This window comes from Manis javanica, chromosome 7, assembly GCF_040802235.1.
Source record: "Manis javanica isolate MJ-LG chromosome 7, MJ_LKY, whole genome shotgun sequence".
In the NCBI taxonomy this organism is placed as follows: Eukaryota; Metazoa; Chordata; class Mammalia; order Pholidota; family Manidae; genus Manis; species Manis javanica.
The window spans coordinates 80,971,142-80,985,772 of NC_133162.1; the positions used below are offsets into that span (position 1 = coordinate 80,971,142).

The window sequence follows — 14,631 nt, forward strand, 5'->3', positions numbered from 1 at the left end:
GAGAGACTAGCTTTCTAGTTTTGGAAGACTCCTTCATGACAAGAAAAAATATGTTTAAACATCTTTTTTTTTTCTTCCAGTTTTTGTAACTGTCATGTTTTATTTATATCACAGAATTGTGCTATGCTTTGTGCTAAAATGTGTTTTATAACTAAGTTAAGATGTTTTCCCAAAATGCTCAACATTCTAGTGGATCAGATAGGTACCAAGGCAAGAAGGCAAGAAAAAGTGGGATAAACTATTTTGTGTAGAGGTTGCTTGGCTATGCTCATTAACTTAAGGTACTTTTCATTCATAATCAGACCACCACATTTTTATTTAAATTAAAATGTCTCCTCCAAACCTAACTTTAATTCTAACTCTAAGAGTGCAAAATATTCTTCAAACATTAAAAAACAGAACTTACAGCTTCTGCTTCAGAAGGGTCATACCAGACATTGATATATGGGTGCTGGAGAGCTTCATCTACGGAGATCCTTTTAGATGCATCAATTACCAGCATTTTGGATAATAGATCCCTTGCCTGACTGGCTGCAAAAATAATGTTAATGTACACTTACCTCATAAAGGTTTTTAAATTATCAATACATTTCAGAAACTTGAATTTATTAAAACCTATATTTTAAAAAGAATAAATTTTACATACATGTGATTAAAAAATATAAAATTACAGAAAAAAATAACTAAAACCTCAACTTTGTTCAATCATCCAGAGATAACAAGGTTATGTCCCATAAGAACATGAACATACACACATACACAACCCTAAAATGGGATTAAATATACATATTTATAAAGAATACCTTTAAGTTTGTTGTGCTCTGAGTCAGCCGGGAAAAGTACATCAGGGAAGAGTTTCTCAAAGCTATATCCAGCATATTTAGGTCTGTTTTCAACGTAAGTCCTTACTGTTGGTTGTAGTTTCTTCATGAATTCAGGACAAGGTGTTCCAAGCTGTTCAATAACTTTATTCCACTGATCAATATCTAATATCAAGTAGCTAAGAAAAATACTCTGTATCTAATGTTTGACACATTAGTCATATCCATATTAAAATAACACAAAAATAGTAACTTAAAAAATCCTAAGAAAGAATATGGCAGTTATAAATCTTTATCTTACAGCCACCGTGCAAAAGGCAATGACTGTAGGTAGACAGAAAGGATCAATAAACAAGCTTTGTTAATGTTATTCAGAGTGTGTGTATATGTGTGTGTGTGTGCATGTGTGTGTGTGTGTGTGTGTCTACTAATACTGATTTTAACCTTAAAAATGGAAGTTTAAACTCACAAACTCTAAATGCAAATGACAGTGACTCAAAGAATAATAATGAATACCTACAAGGATTCTAAGTAAAAACTGTACACAATTCTAGACTATAAAATTTGCCTTTCCTTCTAGCTTATCAGAAAATGTGAGTTTACTAAAGGACAAGAAATATCTTTTATAACCTATCCTGCATTTTTGAGAGTTTTCTACACTAATGGAAAATAACCAGTAGCAATAAAAATGATGGCTTTGGTAAAAGTGGCATTTTCTTTTGCCATTCTTTGTTTAGTTTATGTTAATAAAAATTTTTCAAAGGTCTGAAACTCAAGAAAATGACAGTATTCTGGTAAGCTGTAAGGTTAGGATTCCCTTGTCACTCTCTTCCTAGTCTTTATAGTCCAAATCCTCCCTGCTGACTAAGACCTGTAACTTTCTTACTGTGACCCAGTGCATGGATGGCTCTTTGCATTCCTCCTCCTAAAACAATTCTAAGTGTTACTAGCTGGTAAACACAAAACAAATCACTGTTAAATATTAAAAGAAGTCAGATGAACAAAAAGCATGAACCCAAATCTACTCATCACCATATAAAACTATTCCTGCTGAAATTCTCAAATGAAAAGATTAGTATGTTATGTTGAATAATGCAACAACCGAAAGACACAAAACACAGAAAACATTAACAAAAAAAGGAGGCAGCAGGGGACAAGACACAAAATAAAAGGGTGACCAGAAGCAATAGACCACTCCAAAATTAAGATTAAGTACTAAGTACATCCAGACTTACTTAAGTGTGTAATTATTAGAAATTTTTAATGCAAGCCATGATTTTTGATTTAGCTTAAATAAATCAACTCAAAGCCAGCAAGTAATTGTGGATAATTAACTTGATAAGTTGTCAGAATTAATATGAAACAATAAATGAGGGAAAGGAAAGTCTATGTCAAATAGCAGGTGGTATTTTGAAAGAGTAATTTAACAATACCTTATTATTAGGGAGAGACAAAATACATTATACCTGACACCAAGCTGAAGTGCTATTATACATTTTGACCTTTAGAAAATACATTTTAGGCCAAAGATAAGGATACGATCTGTACCTGGGAACAAAACACCACCTTTGATCATTTCTCCCATGATGCACCCAACTGACCAAATGTCAACTGAAAACAAAATGCAATGACATTAACATAAAGATTTTGGTTAAAATAAAAAAAACATATAAACATTAAAAAAAATAACACACACCATGTATACTTCAAAATCATAGAAAGCAGTATAAAATAAAAGTGAGTGACAGTGAATGTGCTCTAACTACCAGCAGAGACTGTATGTCCTACTGCCAGATGCAGCCTACAAATATTTCAGCTACTTATCTCAACAATTTTTGGACCATAACAGGCATGAACTTTACATCTGTTTTAAAAAACCCATATGTATGAACATACCATACTCATTTTCATTACAGAACATACGAAGTTTGTCATCTAACTAATTAAACTGCTGCAGCAGCACAAGGATACAGTCCCTTCCTGGAAAGAGGATTTTGTGGCAAACCATTTCTCCCATAATGCACCCCACAGACCATAAATCCACTATATGTTTGCAGCACAAAAGAAGGAAAAGCAAAGCAAAAGGTCGTTAAAATCAAAGAAGCATAATATGACTGCATTATATAAAAACTGCAAAACACCACAAAAAGAAGTGATTTGAATTTTAGCTAATGGAGTAATTTAAAACACAAAACATTTTTCAAAAGGCTTGATTCACAAAAGCAAACATGAAGTGTGGCCTTTTAACTATTTATCTAATTTTAAAGTGAGAGCTATGCACAGAAATCACATAATTAAAAAATATATACATTTTGCCCCTGAAAATTTGTTTATAAAATATAAAATAGAATCAAGCACAAACTTTGTAAATAAAGCTGAAAATGTACATAAGCTAGAAAAAAGTAAAAAAAATAAATTTTTGATACTATGCTGAAGTTCAACTGTGCATTACTCTCTCTTTAAGTCAAATAAAAGAAAAAGGCATGAGCAGAAATAATCTAGTATATTAAAATATTTAACAATAAGAATGTGTTCCTATGAATAATTAGTTAAAAAGTTAACCTAAAGCTCTTCAGAAATTTTTAAACTGGAATTTGTAAATTTATTTGAGAAGTGTTTAATTTGAGTTGAAAGTCATTTGTTTTCTTGGTAATATCATGCTACATTTACCCTCCTATCCCAAAAGGAGCAAGTACACAAACAATCAGTTAAGAAAACTTAGTGAAAGAAGTGTATTTCATGCTTGTCCCCCTAAAGTTTTTTAAACCCATGGAACCAAACTGCTTTTGGTTTAAGAAGTTAACCAAAGTTTGCTGGATATAGTCTGAAAGTTCCCACAGTTTATTATCTGCAGAGTCTCCTAGTTGGCTTACTGACCCTCGTCAGCTTTAAATAGTTCTAATCAATTCCATAAAGAATCTGCTAGACACAGAAGTTCAATTTGGGGATCTCTACCTGTTTCATTAAACAATACACCCTGACATTTTATATTTTTGAGTCTGAAAATCAGATAAAAAGAGAAGTATGTAGCTAGATTTATTATGATCACTTTGTAGTGTATATAAATACTGAATCACTTTCTTGTACACTTGAAACTAATACAGTATGCCAACTATACTTCAATTAAAAAAGTGTGCTTACAGTTTAATAGAAGAGGGGTAGAATAAGAAATTTAAAAAAGGAAAGCCTTAGAAACTTGCATTTTTCAAGTTTGAAGACCCAAATTCTGTAAGATTTTGCAAAAGAGGAAAATGGTAGGAATGGATGTTAGAGAAAGATACACCCTTCATCCATGCTGGAAAACTTAGGAAATCAAAGTCTATACTTTCTAATACACTCACTCATGAGGAGACTGCCAGTTCATCACAGAATCTTACAAGCTAAACAAGGAATACATTTGGGAAATCCTGTGAAACTACGTTTCTCTAAAATTTCATATTAAGATACATACTAATCTTTTTATATTTATGGTATGGTTTAACTTTCAAGGATAAATTTTAGAATTAAAGGTAATATTCATATATCAGTGAAAATTTTTTTCCAGAGTTCGGCAAAAATCTCTTACACAAACTTTCCCTATAGATTTTATAGAGAATGGCAGGCTTTAATATTTACTATTAGGTAGCAAAATATTAAATATATTTTATATAAATATGAAATTTAATGTTTAAATATTAAATCTAATTTATATAAATATAAAATTTAATATTTAAATCCAGGACAGAACTTGTGTAGGTAATCTTAAGAAAAACACATTTTTAAACAGAATTTTGAAAGCTGCAAGCATGAGAGAAGATATCTTCTAGGTCTTTGAAGACTTTTTCAGGACATAATAACCCTGATTCACATATAAAAGTAGTTTTAAAGGTCTAACTGCTCAGTCTGTTAATAAGGCAGTTTAAATATATTCCATTATATCACACTTTCCAAAAAGCTTTGAGGTGGCTTCCAATAAAAGATAAAACAAAGTTGTTAAAACAGGTGGGAATGGGTGGGAAGCAGGGATGGAGGGGTGTCACTAAAAGAAGTTCTTACGTTTAACCTTGCTGGCTAATGTAGTATGATTAAGCATTACATTTGACTCAGTTTTCTGGGGCAAAAAAAGGCAATAAGGTGACTGATCTACATAATTCTTATCGAACATAGGAAAGCATGTCAATTCTTTATATGATTGTTTTTCTTGGTGCTAATTGACAACAGGGAATTATCTCCAAAGATCACATTCATAGGCTACTGAATGACACATTATACAATATTTGTGACAATCAGTGGTTTTACAGCAAATGTAAAGCAGTCTTCAACCTAGTCACTTGAAAGATTAATTCTCAAAAAGAGAATCTAATATATAGCTAAATCCAGCTCACTGGATTCTACAGAGTGTAAAGCAATTTTAGGTAGAAAGTAAGAAAACAGAACAGCATATGATTTAAGGACAAAAGAATAACAGTAAATGTTTAAAGTATTTGTTTTTAATTAGCTCAGAAAAGAAAAGGAAATCAAGCTAAAACCCTCACTCAGTTCAATGTTGTCTTTTATAAATAGAATCTTGAAGACTGACTTAGTACTATTCTGATTCAAAGTGAATGGCTGTTCTAGGTTTCTTGCTAGAAAAAAAATCTAGCTCCTATTCTAGGGAATATTGTGAATGACGTTACCACATTTACAAAGTTATCATTTAAATCAATAAAATCCTGCACAGACTTAACTCATCTCCTAAATGTCTGAGATTCAACAAAATTTCTTCTTAAATATAAATAAATATAATTTAAAAAAATTCATTAAATGCATGCCTGATAATTTCCTTCAACCTTGATTCTAATGCTGATACATATAATTGATTAAACCCATACAAAATAATGCCATTTCTTAAAGCCTGGACAAAAAGCTTTGATGCAACATTATTTCCTCCAAAAGGTCACCTTAATTAATTATCCGTCAGTTTTGCAGAATGGCCTCATTGTAGGTCTTAAATTTTACATTAAGGGCTACTGCTATTAACTTTATTTTCATGGGGTATTGGAAATATGTGCAAATACCACTAATGCAAACAAGAATGACTACTAAAGATAAACAGTCAGTCCACCATACACTTCCTCGAGGCCCTGTTAGAAATGCTAATTTTCAAGTTACAGATAAGCAAATGCCAGTATTCTGTTTCAGGGGCCAAGGCAACAAATTCTTTATTCAATATTGATGGCTATGTATTTGTGTTAAATAGGGGCCCCAAGTTTTTGCAAACATTTATGACAAACTTATAGTTACTTTCAAATTCTTGATAAACATTTCAAATGGTGATATGCATATAACTCTATGCACTTCAGCTTTTTAAATATTTACATAAGACATCTCATAAAAAGTAAGTCAGAACAGTAATTCAAGTAAATAGTATTTGCTGACCGTTTTCTTTGTAGCCCATTCCTAGGATGACCTCAGGTGCTCTGTAGTAGCGAGTCACTACATAAGGTGTCATCATAAAACTAGTTCCTGCAGTCCTTGCCAGTCCAAAGTCAAGAATCTTCAAAGTGCAGTCTGATTTTACTACTATATTACTGGGCTTTAAGTCCTTAAAAAAAAAAAATGACTGCTATGATATATACAATTGTTTTGAAGCTCACAAGTTATCAGATCACCTGTAAAATGATTCATGTCAACTCTTCATTACTCTAATTGTTATCACTACATAGATTCATCATAATAGGCAAATTTGAGAAATTAGCTTGATGGCATTTTAAATCTATGAATGCATACAGTTATTAGAGATGTTAGTAATGTTTTATTTGTTAGAAATTATGATGAGAAATTTTCAATCAAGTGGAAAAATGTGATTTGGAAAGGCATCTTCAAAACTCACATAAACACTATTATGCTAAAAGAAAGAATCACAAGTTAGCATTTATACTTACTTTTGTGCTAAATTACCACATATTTAAAAATCTCACTTTAAAGTTATAACAAGCTTTGTATAGAAATCACAAATCAATTATGAGCCATTCTATGTCATCCAAGCAAATGCAATTCGACCTTTCAAATTAGATGTTTAATTCTAAGGGACTGAAACAGTCACTGTCCATCTTTTCATCACCGATTTCACACCCAAAATGACACAAATGTGTTTATAAAGTTTTTCCTGTCTGTAGGTATTTTTGTCTTGGTGCCACTAATCCATAAAACTATTTGCCATTGATGCTACTAAATAGTATCTTTGTGAAGAACTTACCACCTGACCCCAGCCCTAAGAAATTTTGTGCTGTGATCATTAAAATGAAGGCAGCAACTAAACACTTATGGCTTCAAGTTCAATTCACTTTGCCTGTTAGCTCTGATGAATCCTATTATGAACCAAGAGACCAAAGAAAGCAAACATATATACCACAACTCAAACACATTCTATTACTGGTACTGACATGCAGTACATATATTGAATACTGCTGATTAGTACAGAAGAAAAGAGAGCTGGCCCGCAAGACAATGATTAGTTTTATAACCTCTAATGTCTATATGCAGAAGAGCATGAATGTTGTTTTTAGCATATTTTGATAGGCAGCCATGGATGGGTTTAGAAGATAGGGAATCTAAGGGCTTTATCAAAAATAGGTATCAACAGGTTTAGTGAAACAGAAGATGAAGAATTCATTTTCACTATTGGTAAATATGATGTTGCCTCTATTTCCAAAATACACTACCTCAGCAACCTAACACTGCATGTTCAAAAATAGATTACAAGCTTTGATACTACTTCAGTGTCTGCTGTGCTGGTTAAAGATTAATGGCTTTATATGCCACTGCATTCTAGTCTGGAAATGAGATTCCAACCTTAAACACTTTATTCTCGAAAACTTAAGAACAAAATACAACTTTCTTAGGAATAGGCATTTTTTAAGGAAAAAACAATGCTGAAAAATATTACCTGAAATTCATCTTCATGCAGTAATTATCTTTCTACAGATGTTAGTATCACTGTCAGCAATACCTAAGAATTACTAAGGTTGTAAGAATTTGTGACAGAAGTAGTGGAACTAACCTAATATTCTCTTTTCCCCCACATTTTTCCAGCCTAAATATGATTGGTTCTAGTCACGGGGATGTAAGCAGAAGCAAAGAGTAGAAGGGCCAGTGTACAATTTCCTGTTGTTTCTTCCCCTGCTTTGGTGATCAGCAGCATTCCAGATAGTGAACCCTGTCAGCCTGGGTTGTTGAACATCTCTGTAAAGCAGAGTCCTCACCCCACTATGACCTGCAATGGACATGAAGTGTGGGAAATAAACCGTAGTTGTGTTAAGCCATTGACAATTGAAGTTTTATTTGTTACCTTCGCATAGCTTAGTTGTGATATTATGAATAAAAAATAGATACTTGGCCTTAGTTCCAGTTACTGGCATAGATCTCCTAAAACCCTTGGCATTTCCTAAGTGATAAGAGCAATAAAGGTGAAAGTAGTGCTTTTTGTTCGTCATAAGAGGCCCCTTTCAACTACACCTGAGTTTGACTTAATGAGGTAGCTTCTGGAGAGCCCCACAGGATGGGGGCTGGTTGCCAGGGGAACCAAACAGTTGGTAGCAGGCTGATGAGAGGGTTGGAACTTTCAGTTGGACGTCCCAGACCTCTTGGGAAGGGAAAGGGGCTAGTGAATGAGCTCAATCACTAATGGCCAATGATAAAATCAATCATGACTACATTATGAAGCTTCCATTAAAGCCCAAAAGAACTGGTACTGAGAACTTCTGACTGGTGAACATATGGAGGCACTGGGAGAGCAGCACACCTGGAGAGGATGTGGAAGCTCTGTACCCTTTCCCACCTATCTTGCCCTTTGGCTGTTCCTGAGTTATGTCCTTTGTATAAACCTGTAATCTAGTCAGTAAAATGTTTTTGTGAGTTCTGTGCTACTGTTTAGTTAGTTTTGTGAGAGGGGGTCATGAGAACCTCCAAATTATAGGCAGTAGACCAGAAGTACCGGTAACAATATGGGCTGTGATCAGCATCTAACTTGGAGATAAGCCTTTGTGGGACTGAGCCCTTAACCTGTGGAATTTGGTATCATCTCCAGGTAGGTACTGTCAGAATTGAGTTAAATTGTAGCACACCCAGCTTGTGTACCAAACATCTGAGAATTATTTGCTGTGAGAAAAACAAATACTACTTTCAGAAGTATTTATGGCAGGTGTGAGATAAAAGGAGACATACAGTGTCTATCTTACCCTAGTCTATTCTAACACTGAAACTGGTGCCAGGAGTGGGATGTTACTATTAAAACCACAGGACCATAGTTTAGCAGTTGAGCATCAGGAAGTAGGGAAACTAATATCAATGGTTAGAAAGGTGATCCAGGTTCTACAGTAGCAATACATTTCATGGCACTGTCACCTGACATCTTAAAGCACAGCATCCCGTACTGAACTGGAAGCTCTAGAACAGGATCGGCAAATTAAGGACTGCCTAGACAGGCATGTCCTTAGGAAAACCATGCTCATTTAATTACCAACTGTCTTCGCTGCTTTTGTGATACAGTGGCAAAGTTGAATAACTCTAACAGAGACTATTGTCTGCAAAGCCTAAAATATTCACTATCTGGCCTCTACAGAAAATGTTTGCTAACTCCTGCACTAGAAGAAGAGACTGAAAGGCAAAACTTTAGTAGTGTGTTTTGGTGTCTATTGGCTGCATTTGGAAGAATGAGACTTTAAAAGAAATGAAAGGAAAAAGAGAATATAGAATTTCAGGGCTTTGTCATTCTGGAAAAACTAAATGGTACTAGAACCTTCAGAAAAAAAAAGCAGACTGTTCAGGATTATCTCCCACTCACAACCCTAGTATACAGATCTTCCTCAACTTACAATGGAGTTACATCCTACTAAGCCCATCATAAACTGAAAATTTCCCAAGTCAAAAATACCTTTACTACACCTAACTACCAAACGTCCTAGCTTAGCTTTTTGTTAGTCATAAGAGGCCCCTTTCAACTACACCTGAGTTTGAGTTAATGAGGTAGCTTCTGGAAAGCAGCACACCTGGAAAGGGTGTGGAAACATGCTCAGAACACTTACATTAGCCTACAGTTGGGCAAAATTATCTAACATAAAGTCTATATATATGTGTTGAGTATCTCATATAATTTATTGAATACTGTACTGAAAAACAGAATGGTTGTCAGGGTATAGGATGGCTGCAAGTGTATTGGTTGGTTTCCCTTGTGAACACGTGGCTGGCTGGGAGCTACTGCTGCTCAGCCTCACAACAGAGTATCTATCCTACCACGTATCACCGGCCCAGGAAAAGATCAAAATTCAGAATCTGAAGTATGTTTTCCATTTAATGCATACTGTTTTGCACCACCAAAAAGTTTAAAAAAAGAAATCATAAGTCACATCAACATACATCAGGAACCACCTGTACTTCACTTTAGTAATGGGCCTATTCAGATGGTTTGTTTCGGCCAATGAAGCATGATGGAATGTTATGCTCACCAAATGTAAAAAAAGGTTTAAAATGTGCTTGCTTGATTTAGTTTGGTTCTTGCTCTTTTTACACCATGAGAAAAAGATGTGTCCCAGAAAGGCACTCCTTCAGTCTGGAAGCTGAAACCTGAACATGGAACAAACTGTGAACCTGACCCATCATCTTAAGTACCATACAGCTAATCTGCAGACTCTTGAGCAAGCAATAAATAGTGTTTTAAGCCGCTGATATCTTAGATTTGTTTCTTAAGCATCATCTTCACATAACAATTCTGAAAGCCATGAGTCAGAGGCTGGGGTAAGACCTGTACAATCTTTAAATTGATAAAAATGCCTCAAACTTGCCAACAGAAGCCTGAAAGCTTCAAGGTAGACACTAAGTCCAAAAATATAGAGCCAGTGAGCTAACAAGTATGCTTTGAAAAGAAATGCAATTAAAAATAAAAGAAACCTCTTAAGTTTCTGAGAGAGCTGTACTACCAAAAAACTCCACTAGTCTGTGACAATTCAAGCCTTAAAACAGTAGCAATTCAGGGCAGTTCTGCCCCAGGGATTATTTGGCAATGTCTGGAGACATTTTCAGTTGTCACAATTGGGAAGTATTACTGGCACCTAGTGGGTAGAGGGCAGAAATGCTGGTAAACATTCTATAATGCACAAGACAGCCCCCTGAAAGAAAAAATCATTTATCCAAATGTCAACAGTGTCCAGGTTGAGGAGGACTACCTTAAAATGGCATGCGAGCCCTCAATCTTTTGCAAATAGGAGGCTGGGAAACCTGAGCAGACCACTGATGAGAACACATGTTCTCCCCATCAAGGAGAACATATTTTCTAATACCCACTACAGATATATTCAAGGATAGTGGAAAAGAAAGACTCCAGTGAAGCCATACACAACAGAGAACAGTGGACAGAATGCTCCTCAAAGAAATCAGACTCAGTACCTAATCAAGGAATATTCCCCACCCCCAGGGCAAGTCACACTCACAATGTCTGCCCAACAGAATTTCAAGTTACAAATAACCCATGACTGAATTTTTCAATTTCCCAAATGGGATTATATTCATTGTGATTATTCTGGATCTGTTTGACAACTGTATCTAGGGGATGGGGGCAGGGGAAATGGATACAGGTAGCCAGATACTGCGGTCATTTTAGTTTCAATGTTTCTGGATTAAGAAGAGCAGTGTCTGGATTTGATGTAGAGATTACTATGTATCATTTGAGGCTAAATACTATGATAGATTAGAATTTTGGATTATGTACTAGGTGTGGAACAAAGGGAGCAAAGGAATGTTTTATAACAAGAAGCATAGACTGTGGCAGAAACTGGTGCTACCCTTCTTACTTAAGTCTGCCTCCCAACATTTTCCAGTTCCTTTATAATTAGGCAGGTCCTTATGACTGGTTCTGTCACTTAGCACAGAAGTGATGTGTGTCACTTCCATAGGAAACTAGTACACAGCACATAGCAACTATCTAGATTGTGGAGCCTCATTCAGCTTGGGGCTCTGAATGACAATGTAGAACCCCATCTCCCCCACCCTGATGTGCACTGAACCCCTAAACAATGGAAGTTCAGAATATTTTACCAAGTAAGCAATCTCAGGCCAATAGACTCAGTTTAGGGTGAGGGAAATTTAGAATGAGAGTAGAGCAGAGAGATGAGTATCAACTTTGACTCAAGACCAGTGGCAGAAGTGGATGCTAAACTTCCTAAAAGTTACTCAAAGAACAAATATCAAATAAAACCCTGGAGGAACAATTTACAGTCTAGGTGGGAGCAAGTGGCAGCAAGGGCACTCATTCTTCCAGCAGCTGGCAGTGTTGGTTGCTGACAGTTTTCAGCAGACTCTCCAGGAACTGCCCTCAGCCACAGAGAGCCACCTTTTCTAAAGTCACACTCCTCACCAGGCAAAGGTCCAGCTGATTTGCCAGCTGAGGCCTCTGGAGTGAGAGAGCCTCCAATTCAATTTCTCTGTCCACTTTTATTTATCTTACTTCTCCACAGTTGTTGATTCTGAGCAGACACCCCAATAAATTTCTTACATGTGTTTCTCCTCCCTAGAGTTTGTTTCCCAAATAGCCCAGCCTAAGATAGAGGCATATTTTTCATGCCAGGTTAAAGAGACCAGTATGTCTCTCATTAGTTCAAATTTATTACGTAGGTTTTCTATAGTTGTACTCTATTTTTACTACTTAGATTCTGTCAACACTAAGGGAGTATAATATCCCAATACTACTGTTTGTACAATTCTATTTCCTACAGTTTAAAAATGTGTGTATTCCAATTCTACTCCGGGTATAAAGTTCTTGACAATTAAATCACAAAAAATTACTTATCAAATCGGGAACAAGACAAGGATGCCCACTCTCCCCACTTTTATTCAACATAGTACTGGAGGTCCTAGCCATGGCAATCAGACAACATCTGGATCAGAAACAAAAGGCATCCAGATCGGCAAGGAAGAAGTTAAACTGTCCCTGTTTGTAGATGACATGATATTGTACATAAAAAACCCTAAAGAATCCACTCCAAAACTAGATCTAATACCTGAATTCAGCGAAGTTGCAGGATACAAAATTAATACACAGAAATCTGTGGCATTCCTATACACTAACAATGAACTAGCAGAGAGAGAAATCAGGAAAACAATTCAATTCATGATTGCATCAAAAAGAATAAAATACCTAGGAATAAACCTAACCAAGGAAGTGAAAGACCTATACTCTGAAAACTACAAGACACTCATGAGAGAAATTAAAGAAGATACCAATAAATGGAAACACATCCCATGCTCATGGATAGGAAGAATTAGTATTGTCAAAATGGCCATCCTGCCTAAGGCAATCTACAGATTCAATGCAATTCCTATCAAAATACCAACAGCATTCTTCAACAAACTAGAGAAAATCATCCTAAAATTCATATGGAACCACAAAAGACCTCGAATAGCCAAAGCAATCCTGAGAAGGAAGAATAAAGCTAGGGAAATTATGCTCCCCAACTTCAAGCTCTACTACAAAGCCACAGTAATCAAGACAATTTGGTACTGGTACAAGAACAGACTCATAGACCAATGGAACAGACTAGAGAGCCCTGATATAAACCCAACCATATAGGGCCAATTGACATATGATAAAGGAGCCATAGACATGCAATGGGGAAATGACAGCCTCTTCAACAGCTGGTGTTGGCAAAAATGGACAGCTACATGCAAGAGAATGAAAGTGGATTATTGTTTAACCCCACAAACAAAAGTAAACTCAAAATGGATTAAAGACCTGAATGTAAGTCATGAAACCATAAAACTCTTAGAAGACAACATAGGCAAACATCTCCTGAATATAAGCATGAACAACTTCTTCCTGAACCCATCTCCTCGAGAAAGGAAAACAAAAGCAAAAATAAACTCATGGGACTATATCAAACTAAAAAGTTTTTGTATGGCAAAGGACATCATCAACAAAACAAGAAGGCATCCTACAGTATGGGAGAATATATTTGCAAATGACATATCTGACAAGGGGTTAACATCCAAAATATATAAAGAACTTACACACCTCAACACCCAAAAAGCAAATAACCCGATTAACAAATGGGCAGAGTATATGAAGAGACAGTTCTCCAAAGAAGAAATTCAGATGGCCAACAGACACATGAAAAGATGCTCCACATCACTAATCATCAGGGAAATGCAAATTAAAACCACAATGAGATATCACCTCACACCAGTAAGAATGGCCAGCATCAAAAAGACTAAGAACAACAAATGCTGGTGAGGATGCGGAGAAAAGGGAACCCTCCTACACTGCTGGTGGGAATGTAAACTAGTTCAACCATTGTGGAAAGCAATATGGAGGTTCCTCAAAAAACTAAAAATAGAAATACCATTTGACTCGGAATCCTACTCCTTGGAATATAACCAAAGAATAAACTTCTCAGATTCAAAAAGACATATGCACCCCTATATTTATCATAGCACTATTTACAATAGCCAAGATATGGAAGCAACCTAAGTGTCCATCAGTAGATGAATGGATAAAGAAGAGGTGGTGCATATACGCAATGGAATACTATTCGGCCATAAGAAAGAAACAAATCCTACCATTTGCAACAACATGGATGGAGCTGGAGGACATTATACTCAGTGAAATAAGCCAGGCGGAGAAAGACAAGTGCCAAATGATTTCTCTCATTTGTGCAGTATAACAATGAAGCAAAACTGAAGGAACAAAATAGCAGCAGACTCACAGACTCCAAGAATGACCTAGTGGTTACCAAAGGGGAAGAGTGTGGGAGGGCGGGTAGGGAGGGAGATAGAAGGGGACTGAGGGGTATTATGTTTAGTA

At 35.7% G+C, this 14,631-nt stretch overlaps 1 protein-coding gene across 7 annotated transcripts in view; it reads right to left on the reverse strand.

Annotated features, from left to right (window-relative positions):
- Positions 1–14,631, reverse strand: part of MAPK8 (mitogen-activated protein kinase 8) — a 158,953-nt gene that overhangs the window by 9,407 nt on the left and 134,915 nt on the right. For 6 of the 7 annotated variants that reach the window (XM_036999249.2, XM_036999256.2, XM_036999250.2 and 3 more), the window contains 4 exons: positions 6,219–6,384; positions 2,361–2,432; positions 804–986; positions 407–531 (listed from right to left, as the gene is read on the reverse strand). In XM_036999249.2, coding sequence (XP_036855144.1) covers positions 407–531; positions 804–986; positions 2,361–2,432; positions 6,219–6,384 — 546 coding nt within the window. Of the gene's footprint in view, positions 1–406; positions 532–803; positions 987–2,360; positions 2,433–2,792; positions 2,865–6,218; positions 6,385–14,631 lie in introns of all 7 variants that reach the window. The other variant, XM_036999254.2, reaches the window with a different exon arrangement.